At 37.2% G+C, this 17,995-nt stretch overlaps 1 protein-coding gene across 2 annotated transcripts in view; it reads left to right on the top strand.

Moving 5' to 3' along the window:
- APPBP2 (amyloid beta precursor protein binding protein 2) overlaps positions 1-17,995 on the top strand; it is an 80,890-nt gene that overhangs the window by 40,642 nt on the left and 22,253 nt on the right. For both annotated transcript variants that reach the window (XM_023204684.3, XM_023204685.2), the window contains 2 exons: positions 3,246-3,369; positions 17,067-17,235. In XM_023204684.3, coding sequence (XP_023060452.1) covers positions 3,246-3,369; positions 17,067-17,235 — 293 coding nt within the window. The remainder of the gene's footprint in view (positions 1-3,245; positions 3,370-17,066; positions 17,236-17,995) is intronic.

Genomic DNA, 17,995 nt, shown 5'->3' with positions numbered 1-17,995 from the left:
CTGCATGTTGTGCACATATACCATAGAACTTAAGAGTATAATAAAAAAAACTTTTTTTAATCCTAAAAAGTAAAATTAAAAAATTGTTTTTTAGAAAGGACTGCATTATTAAGTAGGACTATCACCCTGACCAAGATCTTTTCTGACAGGCCACATCTTTATTGTGATGAGGCTATTCAAAGGGAAAACTAAACATTTTTTAACAGGCATAGTTTTTAAATGGTTTGAATTTATTTCTTGTTTACAAGTGTTTAATTTGATGCTTATAGGCAAGGAACACATTTCTTAAAATTAAGTTTTTAATCGAAATAGTAACCTGGCCGGGCATGGTGGCTCACACCTGTAATCCCCGACTTTGGGAGGCTGAGGCAGACGGATCATCTGAGGTCAGGAGTTTGAGACCAGCCTGACCAACATGGAGAAACCCCGTCTCTACTAAAAATACAAAATTAACTGGGTGTGGTAGCGCATGCCTGTAATCTCAGCTACTCAGGAGGATGAGGTAGGAGAATCGCTTGAACCCAGGAGGCATGGGTTGCAGTGAGCCTTGATCACACCATTGCACTCCAGCCTGGGCAACAGGAGCAAACCTCTGTCCCTAAAAAAAAGAAATAGTAACCTATCCTGCGGTTACTGGATTGATACTTCTTCTAATTATAGCAAATGTCCACTTCATTTTCAAGCACAAATGGTCATTGTAAGAAGCTGTGACAGCTGCCACAATTGTGCTGTTGTCTTCTTTTCATAACTTCTTTTGAAAACAAATAAGGATCTCATTCGTTTTGAACAGAGAAAATAAATTTAGTTCTGGATTTGAGTTAGCTGAAGCCCAGCTCTCTTGTAGTATTTTCCTTGAGTTTAGGTAAATTCTAGGGTCGATATTACAAGTTTTGATTTTATGCTCTAGAATAAACCTAAATTTTTAGGGATTTTCAAGCTAAGAACCAAATGAAATTAAGTACATTATATAAATGTTTTCCTTCTCAACAAGATGTGAATGAAATAGATGTTATATGTGAATAGTTCATTTCACTAGGCTATAAAATCAATTATCAAAATAAAAAATAGTATTTATTTATTTGGGAGACAGGGGCTCACTGTGTTACCCAGGGTGGTCTTGAACTCTTGGCCTCAAGGGCTCCTTCCATCTTGGCCTCCAAAAATGCTGGAATTACAGGCATGAGCCACTGTATCTGGCCTACTACAGATCATTTTTAACCGGATATTAGAGAACTAAAAAGGCAAAAAGGGAACAGTTGGTTATTATGGACAAAGCAGCTGTGAGAATTGGCTACCATACCTATGGCTTGGGGAACCAAGGAAAGAGATTGGAATTATTAAAAATTAGAAGTTGGAGGGGTTTGCCCCATGGAGCTAGGATGCTGCTAGACTGTTACTAGTGCCTTAGAGGTCTGAAAAGAGGGCCCTTGGGTCTAGGCTCTAGACCTCTAGGAGGGGCAACCTGGATGTTTATTGCTGGTGTTTGATGGAGTGCTGTGAAACTGGTTTTGCAAGCATTGGAAAACTGCAAATGGTATTGACTATTATTTAATGGAATGAACTACTACCACCAAAGAAAAGAAGCAAACCCTGGGGTGTTTTTGTTAGCAGGAACCTCACCAACAGATACAGGAAGGAGAGTGTCCTTTGCTCTTCCAGTCTTGCAGCCCTTTTCTCTAGTGCCTCCTATTGGCTGAGCCAAACAGGGAGCTAGCTAGCAAAAGAGAAATGTGGTTTGCAGAGTCCTTGTTCAGCATCCTCAAACAGACTCTAGTAGTGTGGGTTTGAAGCTGAGAGACAATATTCTAATAACCAGCACAATACACAATATGTTGGGATGATAAGTAGAATATTGCTTAGTATGAATATGAATAATAACCTCATTTTTCTGCTCAACTTGGTGAGGAACCTAGAAAGATCTAAAGCACAGTTCTCTCCAACTAATTAAAAAATTGCTTAATTACATGTAGCTTTAATTAAATATAAAACATGAGTCTGTGCAAAATATAACATTTTGTTGACTCAGACATTAATACTATTAAGACACCATATTTTTTGTGTGCCAAGAAAAAAAATGTAGCCAATTATTATAATATACCATTAGTTTTATGACGTACTCTAATTTCAGAGTGTTTTTGTTGTTGTTGTTGTTTGAGACAAGGTCTGATTCTGTTGCCCAGGCTGGAGGGCAGTGGTGCGATCTCCGCTCACTGCAATCTCTGCCTCCCAGGTTCAAGCCATTCTCCCACCCCAACCTCTGAGTAGCTGGTACTACAGGCACTTGCCACCACACCTGGCTTACTTTTGTTTCTTTTGTAGACACAGGGTTTTGCCATGTTGCCCAGGCTGGTCTCAGATAATTTCAGAGATTTTTTAATGTGCAAAAAAATGTGTTTTAGAACATACCATGATGGTATGTTACTTTGTGTTTTCTGGTTATTGTAACTAATCCTGAATAGCACTAAGAAATTATTCCTTAATAACTATTGTAGTATAGGGACTACAGACTTAGCCTCTGAAGTCACATTGTGTGCATCCAAATCTTTTCACTTACTGGATTATAAGCTTTGGTTTTCCTGTGAGTCAAGTTTTTTCATCTGTTACTTTGGGGCAGTTATTGCATTTAAGTTGAAGATGTGTTGTGAAAGTTAGTGAGTTCATGTAGTTACCACAATACAAAGTGTTTTACATGGTGTAGTAACAGTGTATTAAATGTTAGTCACTTTTAGGGTCAGAATCCTCAAAAAGATAGTATGTTGAGGAAACATTGTCCAGGACAGTAATTATTTGTTAAAAAAAAATGAGATGATCAGTTAAGTATCATGGTCTTTTTATAATCTGTGTATCCTCCGTTATGTGCTGCTATACTAAGATTAAGTATATTTAAATTTATCTTCTTTGAGATTGTGTATTGGGAGATGCTAAAGTTATGTGTACTCTCCAAGATGAAAATAGCAAAATAATTTAGTTAGCTCATTAGCTGGAAAATAACAACTCTTAGGCCATGGAGTATTCTTACAAGGTTGAAACTTTTGATTCCTTATTCAAGGTCTTAGCCTTAATCCTCCTTCCTCTAGTTCAAAACTTTTTAATAAAAGTCTCACAATTCATACCTGTGTTTTATGCTAAACACAAGGCTTTAATGTCTTTTTTTTTTTTAAATTTAGGTGATATTCACTGTCAGCATGTCATTTTAGCTTTCAGGCTATTAAGTTATCTAAAGTTGATGTTTCTTATTTTTTTAGGTGGCTTTCTTTCAGATGCAGGCTGGTACAGTGATGCTGAGAAAGTTTTTCTGTCCTGCCTTCAGTTGTGTACTCTACATGATGAGATGCTTCATTGGTTTCGTGCAGTAGAATGTTGTGTGAGGTAAGTTGGAACGTATCCTGTAATTATGTGCTATAATGGTATTTAGTGGTTTTTATAGTTTTAGCTGTTATAAGTATATGCCAACATTTGAGTAAATCTCTGAGATGATATTTATATGTCATAGTTTCACTAGTCTGGCGTCCTCTCATCTCTAAAATATAGTTAATCTGCTATAGACAGTTAGGTTAGATTTAAGTGTTATGAACCAGAATGTGTTTCTTTTGTTATTTTTATATTTGAAATGGAGTCTCGCTCTGTTACCCAGGCTGGACTGCAGTAGTGCAATCTTGACTCACTGCAACCTCCACGTCCTGGGTTCAAGTGATTCTCCTGTCTCAGCCTTCGGAGTGCTGGGATTACAGGCATGCGCCACCATGCCTGGCTAATTTTTTTAATTTTTAGTAGAGATGGGGTTTTGCCACATTGGTCAGGCTGGTCTCGAACTCCTAACCTCAGGTGATCCACCCGCCTTGGCCTCCCAAAGTACTGGGATTACAGGCAGGAGCTACTGTGCCCAGCCCAGAATGTGTTTCTTATGTATCTTTTAGCTTTATCATAGAGCTTGTTTGTTTATTCATTCAACAAGTATTTATTGAATACTTATGTACTAGGAACTGTGGTAGACGCTGGATGCTAGGAAACTCCAAAAATGTACTTTTCCTTGAATGTTACTTTTGTACCCCCTGCTTTGTTTACATTTCCATAATTGTGCATAACAAAATTAGTGCTTTATGAGTAACTTTTCTTTGAGGATACATTTATTACTTTTTTACAGATGTCCTTAAAGTCAAGCAAATCTAGAAGTAACTCTGCTTTATTGTCCTTATTTTTTTCTGCACATGTTACATCTACCTTTATTTTCATACAGGTTTTCTCTTTGTCTCCCAATTTGATTTGGCATTTCTTAAAAAGAATTTTTTATATAAAACTAAAAATTAAAGTCAAAAAATTAAACAGAAATTCTTTATCCTAAGTTAACTAAAGTCCAATCAATTTATTGAATTTACAGTCTTCTATTTTTTTTTTTTTTTTTTGAGACGGAGTCTCGCTCTGTCGCCCAGGCTGTAGTGCAGTGGCCTGATCTCAGCTCACTGCAAGCTCTGCCTCCCGGGTTCACGCCATTCTCCTGCCTCAGCCTCCCGAGTAGCTGGGACTACAGGCTCCCACCAACATGCCTGGCTAATTTTTTATATTTTAGTAGAGACAGGGTTTCACCGTGTTAGCCAGGATGGTCTCGATCTCCTGACCTCGTGATCCGCCCGTCTCGGCCTCCCAAAGTGCTGGGATTACAGGCTTGAGCCACCGCGCCCGGCCCTACAGTCTTCCATTTTTATAGAATTAAGGTACATGTTTCCTAGGTATTTTTTAGATGAGTTAATTGAATCTGAATCCCTTCAAAACTAGAATATTCTCCTATAAAACCATTGTATTTTTGTTTTGGGGTTTTTTTTAATACATTTTTTATTTTATTTATTTTTATTAGAAATGATGTTTCGCTGTGTTGCCCAGTCCGGTCTCCAACTCCTGGGCTCAAGCAGTCCTCTTGCCTGGGCCTCCCAAAGTGCTGGGATTATAGGCATGAGTCACCACACCCAAGCCAGATTATTGTTGATTTAAGCTAAAATTGAGTAAAACTCTCTCTTTTTTTTTTTTTTGGCCAGTTCAGTCTTTTGAGGCTGTCATTGCACTTTTTTATACAAGGCTTATCTATGTCAGACAGATATTCAAATCCTGAAGTTAATTTTGTAATATGGAAACTTAATTATAAATAATATTTTAGAATATGATAATTTCCCACATATACTTTAGAAGTGTATGATAAATTATAGAAATCTGTGTGTGCAGAAACTGTAAAAGAATTAGTATTTAGCCCTATAATTTATAGTACTCATAAAAATAATCACTCATTTTTCCCCCCCTTCTGCCTATTTTGTATTTTTAGGAATAGGAGACTAGACTATCCCATATGGGATTTGAGGGGTTAGTTATATATTTCTATGTACATAAACTAGTTAATTTGGAACAGAAAGGGGATTTTGTATGATTTTATCATAGATTATTCACTATAGCAATCTTGACCAAAAGATAAAGCACTTTCTTTTTTGTCTGTGCTTTTTTTGTTCACATGTTCAGATTTATTTCACCCAAATACCTATGTTTCTTCTGATTTTAAAATTCCTGTATAAATTTGACTTTAGCCTTATCAAAAGGTTTAGTTTTCTCACAAGACAAGTCAGTTTCCTTCTCTCCTTCCTAGTGTGTCATCGTTAGCAAGTAGCTCACATCATTATGGTTGCAAGTGTTAATAGGCAGTGAGAAGAAGGGAGGGCAAAAAGTGCATGACAGCTGACTCTTCTTTTTTAAATCAGAAAAAAATTGCTTTCCCAGAAGTCTAACCCTATCTCTTGGATTACCTTTCTTTTAAACTGGAAACTGGGATACATTCTACACAACTTCTAATCTGTGTAATATAGTTTGAGGAGCAAAACATTTTCTTTTTTTTTTATTATTGTTATACTTTAAGTTCTAGGGTACATGTGCATAACATGCAGGTTTGTTACATATGTATACTTGTGCCATGTTGGTGTGCTGCACCCATCAACTCGTCAGCTCCCATCAATTCGTCATTTATATCAGGTGTAGCTCCCAATGCAATCCCTCCCCCCTCCCCTAAGAGGAGCAAAACATTTTCAATTGTGCATGAATTAACTCATGGGTCTACATTAAGGAAGAAAACATGAAGAATATTGGGTAGATAACTGTCTGGGTGCAGTGGCTCACGCCTGTAATCCCAGCACTTTGGGAGGCCAAGATTTGAGGATTGCTTGAGCTTAGGAATTGGAGACCAGCAAGACCCCATTTCTATAAAAAATATTTAAAATAAATAAATACAATAGTTAATTAACAATTCAGAACTAGCTGTCTTTTTAGCAAGCACATGTGAAACTAGAATATTGTCTGGACCAAGGAACAAAGCCATTTATAATGCCAACCCACTGCCTGTATACCAAGACATTGGTCTTTATGAATTTGAAATTTCAAAATAAAATTCGCCTTTATTCAACTAACCTTGCCAAATTCTTGGTCATTACAAGTGTATTTAATATAATTTATTTATAATAAGTACTTTTTTTCATCTACTTAGTATCATTTGACAAGATGATTAAAATTTGATGGCTTAGTCTTTTTTTAAGGCAGAGAGAAATTTGAGGTATTAGTTGACCATGTGTTTAATTGAATTGGAAAAGAAGTGTTTTGCAGAACAGATACGAATCAAATCCTGTGGCCAATCGCAGGGGCTTTGAGCCTGAGGCAAGAATAAAAGTATGTTTTTCAATTTAATGTCACAAAACCAATTTCTAATATGGGGATAGTGGCAAACCATTATACAACAAAGGTCAGAGAACCTTCCCACGCTTTCTTGATAGAAAGTAGTTAAAACTGGTACTATTTTTCAGTCCTTTTGTATTCTTTGGAGACTCTGCCTATTTCCATTTATTCATTTTCTATTTAATGGCTTTGTTTTTCTTGCTTATACATGTCTGTGGCCAAACATATCCAGAAAGCTATGAGGAAGAAAATTGTTGTCTATAACCCTGCTGCTCAGAAATAGCCACAGTTGCTGAATTGGTTTGTTTTGGGGGGATGACAAACTTAAAATCACACCTGAAACCCCCTTTTCAATTTTTTCTTTGGAGCTTATCAGTCCATGTGAGCATGGTTTGTTTAAGGTCAAGAATTTTCTAGAACCTCCAGTTAAGGGAACAGAGATTGCCTTTGGGCTTGTGAGAGGCAGAACAAACTTACTTTTTATTTTAAATCCTTTTCTACTGTTTATTATGCTTTTAAACAATTGACATGTATTCCTTTAGTGGTTTTTTTTTTTTTAAATGATAAAAAGAACTTCTTGGACGGTGGGGTGGGGTTGGGTAGTGTATGTATGTGTGTGTATGTGTGTGCATGCATATGTTTATAAAGAGTTGAATGTGGCCGGGCATGGTGGCTCACGCCTGTAATCCCAGCACTTTGGGAGGCTGAGGCGGGTGGATCATGAGGTCAGGAGATCGAGACCATCCTGGCTAACATGGTGAAACCCCGTCTCTACTAAAAAGTACAAAACATTAGCTGGGTGTGGTGGTGGGCACCTGTATTCCCAGCTACTCGGGAGGCTGAGGCAGGAGAATGGCATGAACCCGAGAGGGTGGAGCTTGCAGTGAAAGAAGATCGCACCACTACACTCCAGCCTGGGCAACAGAGCAAGACTCTGTCTCAAAAAAAAAAAAAAGGGTTGAATGTGGATTGAAAGAGAACCCTGGGCAGTTGAATTTCCTGAAAGCCAAAGATAAATAGAAATTAGAAGAAAGCAGCAGTATCTTAGTTACCGAGAGAAAATACTGTACCTCACCAGTTCGAAAGGAAAAATAAACAAATTTCAAATATATGAAGACTCAGTATATCTCCATTTACTTTATCTGGGAAATAATCGAGGAACTTCTCTAACCAAATGCCAGCCAGGCATAGTACCTTACACCTGTAATCCCAGCACTTTGGGAGACCAAGGCAGGAGGATCATTTGAGCCCAGGAGTTTGAGACCTGCCTGGGCAATATAATGAGACATGTTATGTTATGTTATGTTATGTTATGTTATGTTATGTTATGTTATGACTGAGTCTTTTTATTTTTTTAAAATTTTTTTATTTTTTGAGACGGAGTCTTGCTCTGTCACCCAGGCTGGAGTTCTATGTGATGGCGCGATCTCGGCTCACTGCAAGCTCCGCCTTCTGGGTTCACGCCATTCTCCTACCTCAGCCTCCTGAGTAGCTGGGACTACAGGCACCCACCATCACGCCCAGCTAATTTTTTTGTATTTTTATTAGAGACCGGGTTTCACCATGTTAGCCTGGATCATCTTGATCTCCCGAGCTCGTGATCCACCCGCTCTGGCCCCCCAAAGTGCTGGGATTACAGGCGTCAGCCACTGCACCTGGCCTCTATTCTATTTTAAAATAAAATTTTTAAACTTTTGTTTAAGTTCTTATATTAATAATAACAAATCCCAAGGTAGGGGAAGATGATATAAAAACAGTGGTAGGTAATGAATATTGTAATATATGTCTCACATGTAAATGGAGTAGGAAGAGAATGAAGAACAAATTGAGAATTTGTAATAGGCCTCAAATAAGGATGCTTTTCAAACCAGAGGTGAAAAGGAAATTTTAGAAATAACAAAAAACAAAACTTTACCATGTCAAACCTATTACAGATTTAGTGTTCCTAATCCAGAAATTTGAAATCTGAAACATGATTGGTCCCAAACATTTCGAATAAGGATACTCGACCTGTATTTTGAATAAGAAAGTAGTACTTAGGAAAGAAATGTTAACCTGAAACTTCAGTTAGTGCTAATGTCAGGAAGCTTTATAGAGACCACCTAGTGAAATTTTCTTTCTAAAGACGTAATGAGGCTGGGTGTGGTGGCTCAATGCCTGTAATCCCAGCACTTTGATAGGCCCGGGTGGGTGGATCACCTAAGGTCAGGAGTTATAGACCAACCTGGCCAACATGGTGAAACCCTGTCTCTGCTAAAAATACAAAAAAATTAGCTGGGCGTGGTGGTGGGTGCCTGTGATCCCAGCTACTTCGGGAGGCTGAGGAAGGAGAATTGCTTGAACCTGGGAGGTGGAGGTTGCAGTGAGCTGAGATTGTACCATTACACTCCAGCCTGGGTGACAAGAGCAAAACTCTGTCTCAAAAAAAAAAAAAAGTAATGAAATTTAGCAGATTTAGAATATTCTGGAGGTTATGACCTTATAGTTGTAACAGTTGGATAATTTTATTAACTGGCTTTTTAAAGATTACTTTGAAAAGTGATGGAGTAGTTCAATTGTGGAGATCATGGATGTCTACTTGCCATAGGAGAAATTGAAAAGCCCAGCAGTCCTAATGCTTTGCAAATGGTTACTGGTAGCTTTGGATTAAATTTCTGGTGACATCATACAGAGATTCAGAAGTACTGGTTTTCAAACAAGTGAAAATGTTTTACTCTAAAAAGCTGTCATTCCAAAGGATTTATTTAACAGATAAAATAAAAACTGTCAGATGACTCCAGAAATAACTATGGTGATGATGAAGCTAAATGTTTAAGGTACATGTGAATAATTTGGATAAAGTATTGTAAATTGTGAGGAGGAAAAGTGATTTTTGAAAATTTAATTTAGATTTTAAATATGTAAGGAAAGATTTAAATGTTATAAATTTTTATTCTTTTTGTTTTTAATAGAAAAGGGACCTCAGTATGTTGCTCAGGCTGGTCTCAAACTCCTGGGCTCAAGTGATCCTTCTGCCTTGGCCTCCCAAAGTACTGGGCTTACAGGCATTACCACCACACTTGGCCTTAAATAAAAATTATAAGTGTTTTAATGTTATCACATATATCCCCAAAACTTGATATATATGAGTTGGCAAAAATAGTTTTAGATGGAAAATGGAAGTTCATCTTACATTCAGGTTGTTTTTTAATAGACATATAGCCTATTTTTAAAATATACATTTGGAAGAATGGAGGAGTTAAAGTGTTACAAAGTTCTCATCTTAGTGGGTAGAGTGGGAAAGGGCATCAATATTTAATGTTTAAACATTATCAGTGCTAGAGATGGGTATTTAATGCCTTGGTTAATAGAAAAGTGTGATAGAACTTCCAAACTAGGATGGTGCGAATATGGGTGAGAATGATTTGAAACTTGTCCAAGCTATATATAAGCAAAGAGAATAGAGGACATAACTGATTATGATAAATGAAAGATAAGATGAAAAGGTTAGACCAAATACAATTATCATCACAATACATGTGAATGGGTTCAATTATCCTACCTAAAGATGGTAGTTACCAAGAGGGTTAAAAAATAAAAGCTAGTGCTATATCATAAAAAGGAAACACCCCAAAACAATAATACTAACACTAAGGAAGAATTCAGGATAAAAGTCATTAGTTGATACAAAAGGGATATTGATAATAGAATGTATAATTCACAAAAAGGTCATAAACGTGTGTGTAGCAAATAAGGTAGGAGCCACCTACATAAGCAGTGCACCTTAAAAATACAAAAAAAGATAAAAAGATAATCAGTACAATATTGAGTGCCTCCAGGGTAGGGTAATTCTGAATATATAGAGGTTATTAAGGAAGTAGGTTCTTTCAATCTGTCTGCTAATTCTTTGTGTACCAGTCATTTCTTTGGCTAGCTCACCAGTGCTTGTAAGATTGCTGCCATTATTTTGAGGTATCAGATGCAGATTCCACATTCTCTAGCAGAAGAAACACTCTCACACTGATGTCCTCCCTGACTTGAAATTAAAACCATACCAGACTAACAAAGAGAAAAAGAAGACTCAAATAACTAAAATCAGAAATGGGACTTGGAATGTTACTACCAACCTTCCACAAATAAAAAGGATTTAAGGAGAATCCTATGAACAGTTGAACACCAGCAAATTAGATAACATAAATAAAATGGACAAATTTTTTAGAAATGGACAAATTACCTAAATGCTCCAAGAAGAAATAGAAAATCTTACGAGACCTATAACAACTAAAGAAATTAAATCCATAATCAAAAACCTTCCAACAAAGTCCAGGACTGAAGACTTCACTAGTGAATTCTATCAAACATTTAAAGAATTAGCACTAGTTCTTCTTAAACTCTTCCAGGAAATTGCAGAGGAAGCAACACTTCCTAACTCATTTTGTTTTGTTTTTATTTTTATTTTTATTTTCATTTACATGTGTTTGCTTTATTTTATGAGACAGAGTCTTACTCTTTTGCCCAGGCTGGAGTGCAGTGGCACAATCTCAGCTCACTGCAACTTCTGCCTCCCAGGTTCAAGCAATTCTCCTGTCTCAGCCTCCCAAGTAGCTGGAATTACAGGTGCCCACCACCACACCTGGCTAATTTTTGTATTTTTAGTAGAGATGGGGTTTCGCCATGTTGACCAGGCTGGTCTCGAACTCCTGACCTCAGGTGACCCGCCCACCTTGGCCTCCCAAAGTGCTAGGATTACGGGCGTGAGCCACTGCGCCCAGTCCCTAACTAATTTTAAAAGGCTAACGTTACCTGATACCAAAGACCAAAAATGACATCACAAAAGAGACAATTTCAGACGAGTATCTCTTATGAATATAGACGGAAAAAATCGTCAACAAAATACTAGCAAATCTAATAGAATATTAAAAGGATTTTACACTATGACCAAGTGAGATTTATCCCAGGAATGCAAGGGTGGTTCAACATAAGAACATCAGTGTGATATACCATGTTAATAAGGTGAAGGGAAAAAAAAAAAAAAAAACTTTTATCTCAGTTTACACAGAAAAGTTGTTTAGCAAAATCTAACACCTTTTCATGATTAAAAAAAAAATTCACAAAGCTAGGAATAGAAAGGAACTTCCTCAGTATGATAAAGAGTATTTATGAAAAACTCACAATTATCATACTCTATAGTGAAAGACTAGAAGATTCCCCCATAGGATCAGGAACAAGACATAGATGCCTGCTTTCACTAGTGGTTTTCAACGTTGTACTAGAAGCTTTAGCAGAAGAAATTTGACAAGAAAAATAAAAAGCATCGGTATTGGAAAGGAAGAAATAAAACTATAGATTTGTTGGACTTAATCAAAATAAAAAACTTCTGTACATCAAAAAACATCGAGAAAATAAAAAGACAATCTATGGAATGGGAGAAAATATTTGCAAATCATATGTCAATTAGGGTTCTAGTATCCAGAATATATCAAGAACTACAACTACAAACAACACAATTTAAAAATGAGGCTGGGCCCTGTGGCTTACACCTGTAATCCCAGCAGTTTGGGAGTTCAAGGCAGACAGATCATCTGAGGTCAGGAGTTTGAGACCAGTCTGGCCAACGTGGTAAAACTCTGTCTCTACTAAAAAATATAACAAGAGTGAAACTCTGTTAAAAAACTAATTAATGAATTAATTTTTATTTTTATTTTCATTTACATGTATTTGCTTTATTTTATGAGACAGAGTCTTACTCTTTTGCCCAGGCTGGAGTGCAGTGGCACGATCTCAGCTCACTGCAACTTCCACCTCCCAGGTTCAACCGATTCTCCTGCCTCAGCCTCCCAAGTAGCTGGGATTACAGGTGCCCACCACCTGTAATTATTAATTAATAAAGAGTAGGCTGGGCGTGGTGGCTCACATCTGTAATCCCAGCACTTTGGGAGGCTGAGGCAGAAGGATTTCTTGAGCTCAGGAGTTTGAGACCCCCTAAGCAAAATAGCAAGACTTTGTCTCTGTTAAAATAATTTTTAAAAAAATCAACCAGCTGTGGTGGCACGAGCCTGTAGTCTCAGCTACTTAGGAGGCTGAGGTGGGAGGATCACTTAAGCACAAGAGATCATGACTGTAGTGAGCTTGATCATGCCACTGCTCTCCAGCCTGGGTGACAGAGTGAGACTCTGTCTCATAAAATAAAAAGTAAAAATAAAAAATGGGCAAAGGACTTGAATAGACATTTTCCCAAGAAAGATACATAAAAGACCAGTAAGCACATAAAAAGATCCTCAGTGTCATTTGGCATTAGGGAAATGCAAATCAAACATAATAAGCTACCACTTCATTCCTATCAAGATGGGTACAATTAAAAAAAAAAAAGAAAAGAAGTGTTGGCAAGGATGAGAAGAAATCGAGTGATTCTGCTGAGAGAGCATTTGAAAAAAAAAAAAAACGAAATTGGAAACTTTGTGCACTGTTGCTGGGAATGTAAAATGGTGCAGCTGCTGTGGAGTACAGTTTGGCAGTTTATCAAAAAGCTAAACATAGAATTACTGTATGACTCAGCAGTTTCACTCCAGGGTATATGCCTAAAAGCATTGAAAGCAAGGAATCAAAAGATATTTGTGTGCTAGTGTTTATAGCAGAATTTTTCACAAGTCAAAAGATAAAAACAGTCCAAGTATCCATCATCAGATAAATAGAGACATAAAATTTGGCATTTTTACATATGTATACATACAGTGATTCAGCCAGTTTTGGTACATGCTATGACATGGATGAACCTTGAAAATTTTATCCTAAGTGAAATAAGTTAGACACAAAAGGACAAATACTGTATGGTTCCACTTACATGAAATACGTAGAATAGGCAAATTCATAGAGACAGAAAGCAGATTAAAGGTTACTAGGGACTTAGGGCTAAGGCAGAAGGGGAAGCTATTGCTTACTGCTTACAGAATTTTTCTTTGGGGTGATGAAAAAGTTTTGGAAGTGAATAGTATTGATGGTTGTATGATATAGTTAATATAATGAATGCCACTGAATTGTATACTTTAAAATAGCCATATGGCAAAGTTTTATATATATTTTACCATAGTAAAAAAAAATTATTAAACCCATACTGGTCTTTATTTTCATTATGCAGCTCTACCCTTTCAAGCTATCGTTTATTTCCATTTTTTATTTTTTTGAGATGGAGTCTTGCTCTTTTGCTGGTCTGGAGTGCAGTGGTGCAATCTCGACTCACTGCAATCTCTGCCTCCCGGGTTCAAGCAATTCTCCTGCCTCAGCCTCCCGAGTAGCTGGATATACAGGCATGCACAACCACGCCCGGCAATTTTTTTTGTATTTTTAGTAGAGATGGGGTTTCTCTGTGTTGGCCAGGGTAGTCTCGATCTCCTGACATCGTGATCCGCCCACCTCAGCCTCCCAAAGTGCTGGGATTACAGGCGTGAGCCACCACACCCAGCCAAAATTTTAAACTAGTTCTAAGAAAAAGACACTTATGAGAAGGAAAGAAATTCTTTTCTTTTAGTTTCACTTTTAGTGTATTTTACTTTCGTTATGTCTGGCTGATGAGGCTCTAACTAGTCATGTTCAGTCTTATGGTAAATATATAAGTAAACTAATGACTTACACATGTGTGTATTTTTCATTTCAAACAATGAATAGTTCAATTAGATAGTAGTTGCTCTTGACAATAGGTGTTGATCAGGTAGACATGATTTTATGTTATTATGAAAGTAAAATACTGTGTTTGCATGATAGTGCCACATTTTGAGAACCTGCGTTTTCCTTAGGCAGAATGTTGGGATAAAATTAGACCATAATGAGCTGGACCACAAGTTCCTTGAATTCAATATACTGCTTAGTGTCAGCCCAGATGGACACACAGAACCTTAAAGAGTCTCCATATGTTTAATTTGCCCTTTTGTTTAAATAGACATTCAGCAGGGACTGGAGAAAATATCAAACTGTGCCTTTCTGGCATACAGTGTTTATTTTGTTACCTCATCATGTGCCAATTACTAAATAATTTCCACAGATTGTTATTTCAGGAGAATACTTACAGTGAAGGTCTTTGGGAAGGAAATTCTTAGCATTGTGGAAATGAGAAGTAAGCACTGTTCTTTTTATTCTCTAAAATTTCAACCTATGGGTTTCTCATTTTTTTTCTTTCAGCCATTTGGCTATCAAATCTGTGTTTCAAATACTAATCCTTTTTTTCCTCAAGGAATTTTTTTTTTCTGGACTGTTACAATATCTTCTGCCTTGGTGGCTTTGCTTCCACTCTTGGCTTTGCTGTAATCCATTCTCCACACTGTAGCTAGAGCATTCTTGATACAGTTGCATTGTCCCATATGGTAGCCACTAACCATATGTGATTATTAAGGTTAAAATAATTAAAAGTAAAATGTGCCTCCGTCACACTGGGCACCTTTCTAATACTCAGTAGCCACTGTGGCTAGTGGCTACCAAATTGAGCAACACAAGTATAGAACATTTCTAACATCTCAGGAAATTATATTAGATAGTGCATAAGTCAAATCACCTCCCTTACTGTTGCAACCAAAACTCCTTTCCAAGGCAGGCAAGGTGCTACAAAATCTTGCTTATCTCTCCCTTGTCATTTCTCTTTACATAATCTTTTATTCACTGTAGTCTAGATGAGTTGGCCTTCTCTCTGTTCCTTTGACTATGCCAGGATTCCCCCTCATCTCTTCTCAGGGGTTATTCCTTCTATTTTGCAGTTGCTTCTGTTTTGGAACATGCTTCCCCACCAGATCTTCACTTGGCTGGCTACAGTGTTATCATTTAGGTGTCAACTTAAATATTACCACCTCAGGAGAATTCTTCCCTCTCTACCCTAAACACCTCCTTTCAGAATCTTTTGATCATATTACTCTACTTTTTAAATCATCTTTATAGCATTTATCCTTAAACGAAAGTCTTACGTATTTGTATCTTTGCCCACGCTAATACCTTTGTCACCACTAGAACGTAAGCTTCTTATGGTAATAGATTTTGCAGATAACTGTGTGGTACATGTTGACAGGATACACACTGACATTGTATAGTAGTCATCACTTTATTGATTAGTCCTGGTTCTCTTGAAGTTAATCTGTTTCCCTGACTATATAAAGGAAGATAGATATTAAAAGATTGTCTGAATTTTTATCATCATGGGTTATTAATCTGTTAATATTTGTGGTATAGATAAAATAAATTTTATGTATCTGTTGATTTGATGCTCCTAAAAAATACTTCCTAACCTCTCCATCCTTGGTTTTCTTTTAAATAGCTTTTATACCTTTGTTCCTTCTCAGGCTGAGCATTTCAGAAAGTTGTATTGGCTTGATACATGAACATAATGTTCTAGCTAGCATTTAATAAATAAATAAATAAATATTTGTCCAGTCCTAACACTGTTTGCCTATGTTGTATAGTCTATATAGATACATAGTCTGTTGCTATCTAGACCAGTCTGATCTAAAGCATTTTACTATTTTGGCATATCGTTAAATAGTCAGCATGATTATACAGTTACTTTGTGTAAAGAACTCTGTATTTCCACTATAGAGGATAAAGATTTTAAAAGAAATAGTTGGCCGGACGCGGTGGCTCACGCCTGTAATCCCGGCACTTTGGGAGGCTGAGGCAGGCAGATCACGAGGTCAGGAGATCGAGACCATCCTGGCTAACAAGGTGAAACCCCGTCTCTACTAAAAATACAAAAATTTGCTGGGTGTGGTGGCAGGCGCCTGTAGTCCCAGCTACTCGGGAGGCTGAGGCAGGAGAATGGCGTGAACCTGGGAGGCAGAACTTGCAGTGAGCTGAGATCGTGCCACTGCACTCCAGCCTGGGCAACAGAGTGAGACTCCGTCTCAAGAAATAGTTGACACTACTGGTATTTTTGGTAAATTTATCTTATTGGAAAGAAAAATGAACATTATGAAGCATCATGAAATAAGTGGTAACTGATCAAGTGTCAGACTGTACTAAAAATAAGAAAAGAAGGTATTTTATGTTGATTTTAGTTTCTTCATTATTTTCCAAGTTTCTTATACTGAAGCTGTATTACTTGTGGATTTGGAACAAAAAGAGTAAATGTCATTTTTTTAGATGCAGTACATGCTGAGTACACAAAATATATAAAATATTTAGAGAAGATAAGGAATCAACAGTTGATTAAATTAATTATGGGAAGCTTTCAGGAAAGAGCATGTACTTCTTTATGGGCATGAGGTCAACTCCAATTTGGTCCACACATATATTTTCAAATGCTGCCTTGTAATTGCATTTAATTACCTTAAGTCATTTAGATGATTGGTAAGAGGTCATCAGGTCTACCAAGCTGGAAATATCAAAAATAGAGCAATGTTATTTGTGTTTTATAGGTTGCTTCATGTGCGAAATGGAAACTGCAAATATCATTTGGGTGAAGAAACATTTAAATTAGCTCAGACATATATGGATAAACTATCAAAACATGGCCAGCAAGCAAATAAAGCTGCACTCTATGGAGAACTGTGTGCACTCCTATTTGCAAAAAGTCACTATGATGAGGTAAGTGTTTTAAGGTACATTTCATTGTGACCAATAAGTACCTATAAAAACAGAGGGTAAATCAAATAGTCTTCTCTTATTTTTCTTGCAGATCTTTTTTGCTTATTAGGTTTATACAAGGCAGTACACATTTGTAATGGAAAATTCAAAATCAGTCAAGCTGAGCACTGTGGCTCATGCCTATAATCCTAGCACTTTAGGAGGCCAAGGTAGAGAATCAGTTGAGCCCAGGAGTTTGAGGCCAGCCTGGGCAACAAAGTGAGACCCTACCTCTACAGAAAATTAGCTGCATGTGTAGCACACACCTGTGGTGGTCACAACTAGATGGGAGGCTGAGGCAGGAGGATCCCTTGATCCCAGTAGATTGAGGCTGTAGTGAGCCATATTTATACCACTGTGATCCAGCCTGGATGACAGAGCGAGACCCTGTCTCAAAAAAATAAAAATGAAATCAGACAAAAGGAGTATTTGTGAGATGAATTTGAAATATATACATGTATCATTTAGAGCCCTTTCTTTTGTTGTTTTTGTTTTAATTTAACCAAATGTTTGTCTAAATTGTTTGGATGGGCTTCTTGTAGTTTTTGAGACAGGGAGGGTCTTGCTTTGTCACCCACACTGTACTCAAACTCCTAGGCTCAAGTGATCCACCTTCCTCAGCTTCCCAAAGTGCTGGGATTGCAGGCATGAGCCACTATGCCCAGCCTGACAGTTATTTTCCTTCTACATTTGGATTTAGGGGTTTATACTATGCCTTATT

The sequence above is a fragment of the Piliocolobus tephrosceles genome, chromosome 16 (assembly GCF_002776525.5).
Source record: "Piliocolobus tephrosceles isolate RC106 chromosome 16, ASM277652v3, whole genome shotgun sequence".
Lineage (NCBI taxonomy): Eukaryota > Metazoa > Chordata > Mammalia > Primates > Cercopithecidae > Piliocolobus > Piliocolobus tephrosceles.
The sequence above is the reverse complement of the archived record's forward strand: the minus strand, read 5'-3'. Positions and strand labels throughout refer to the sequence as shown.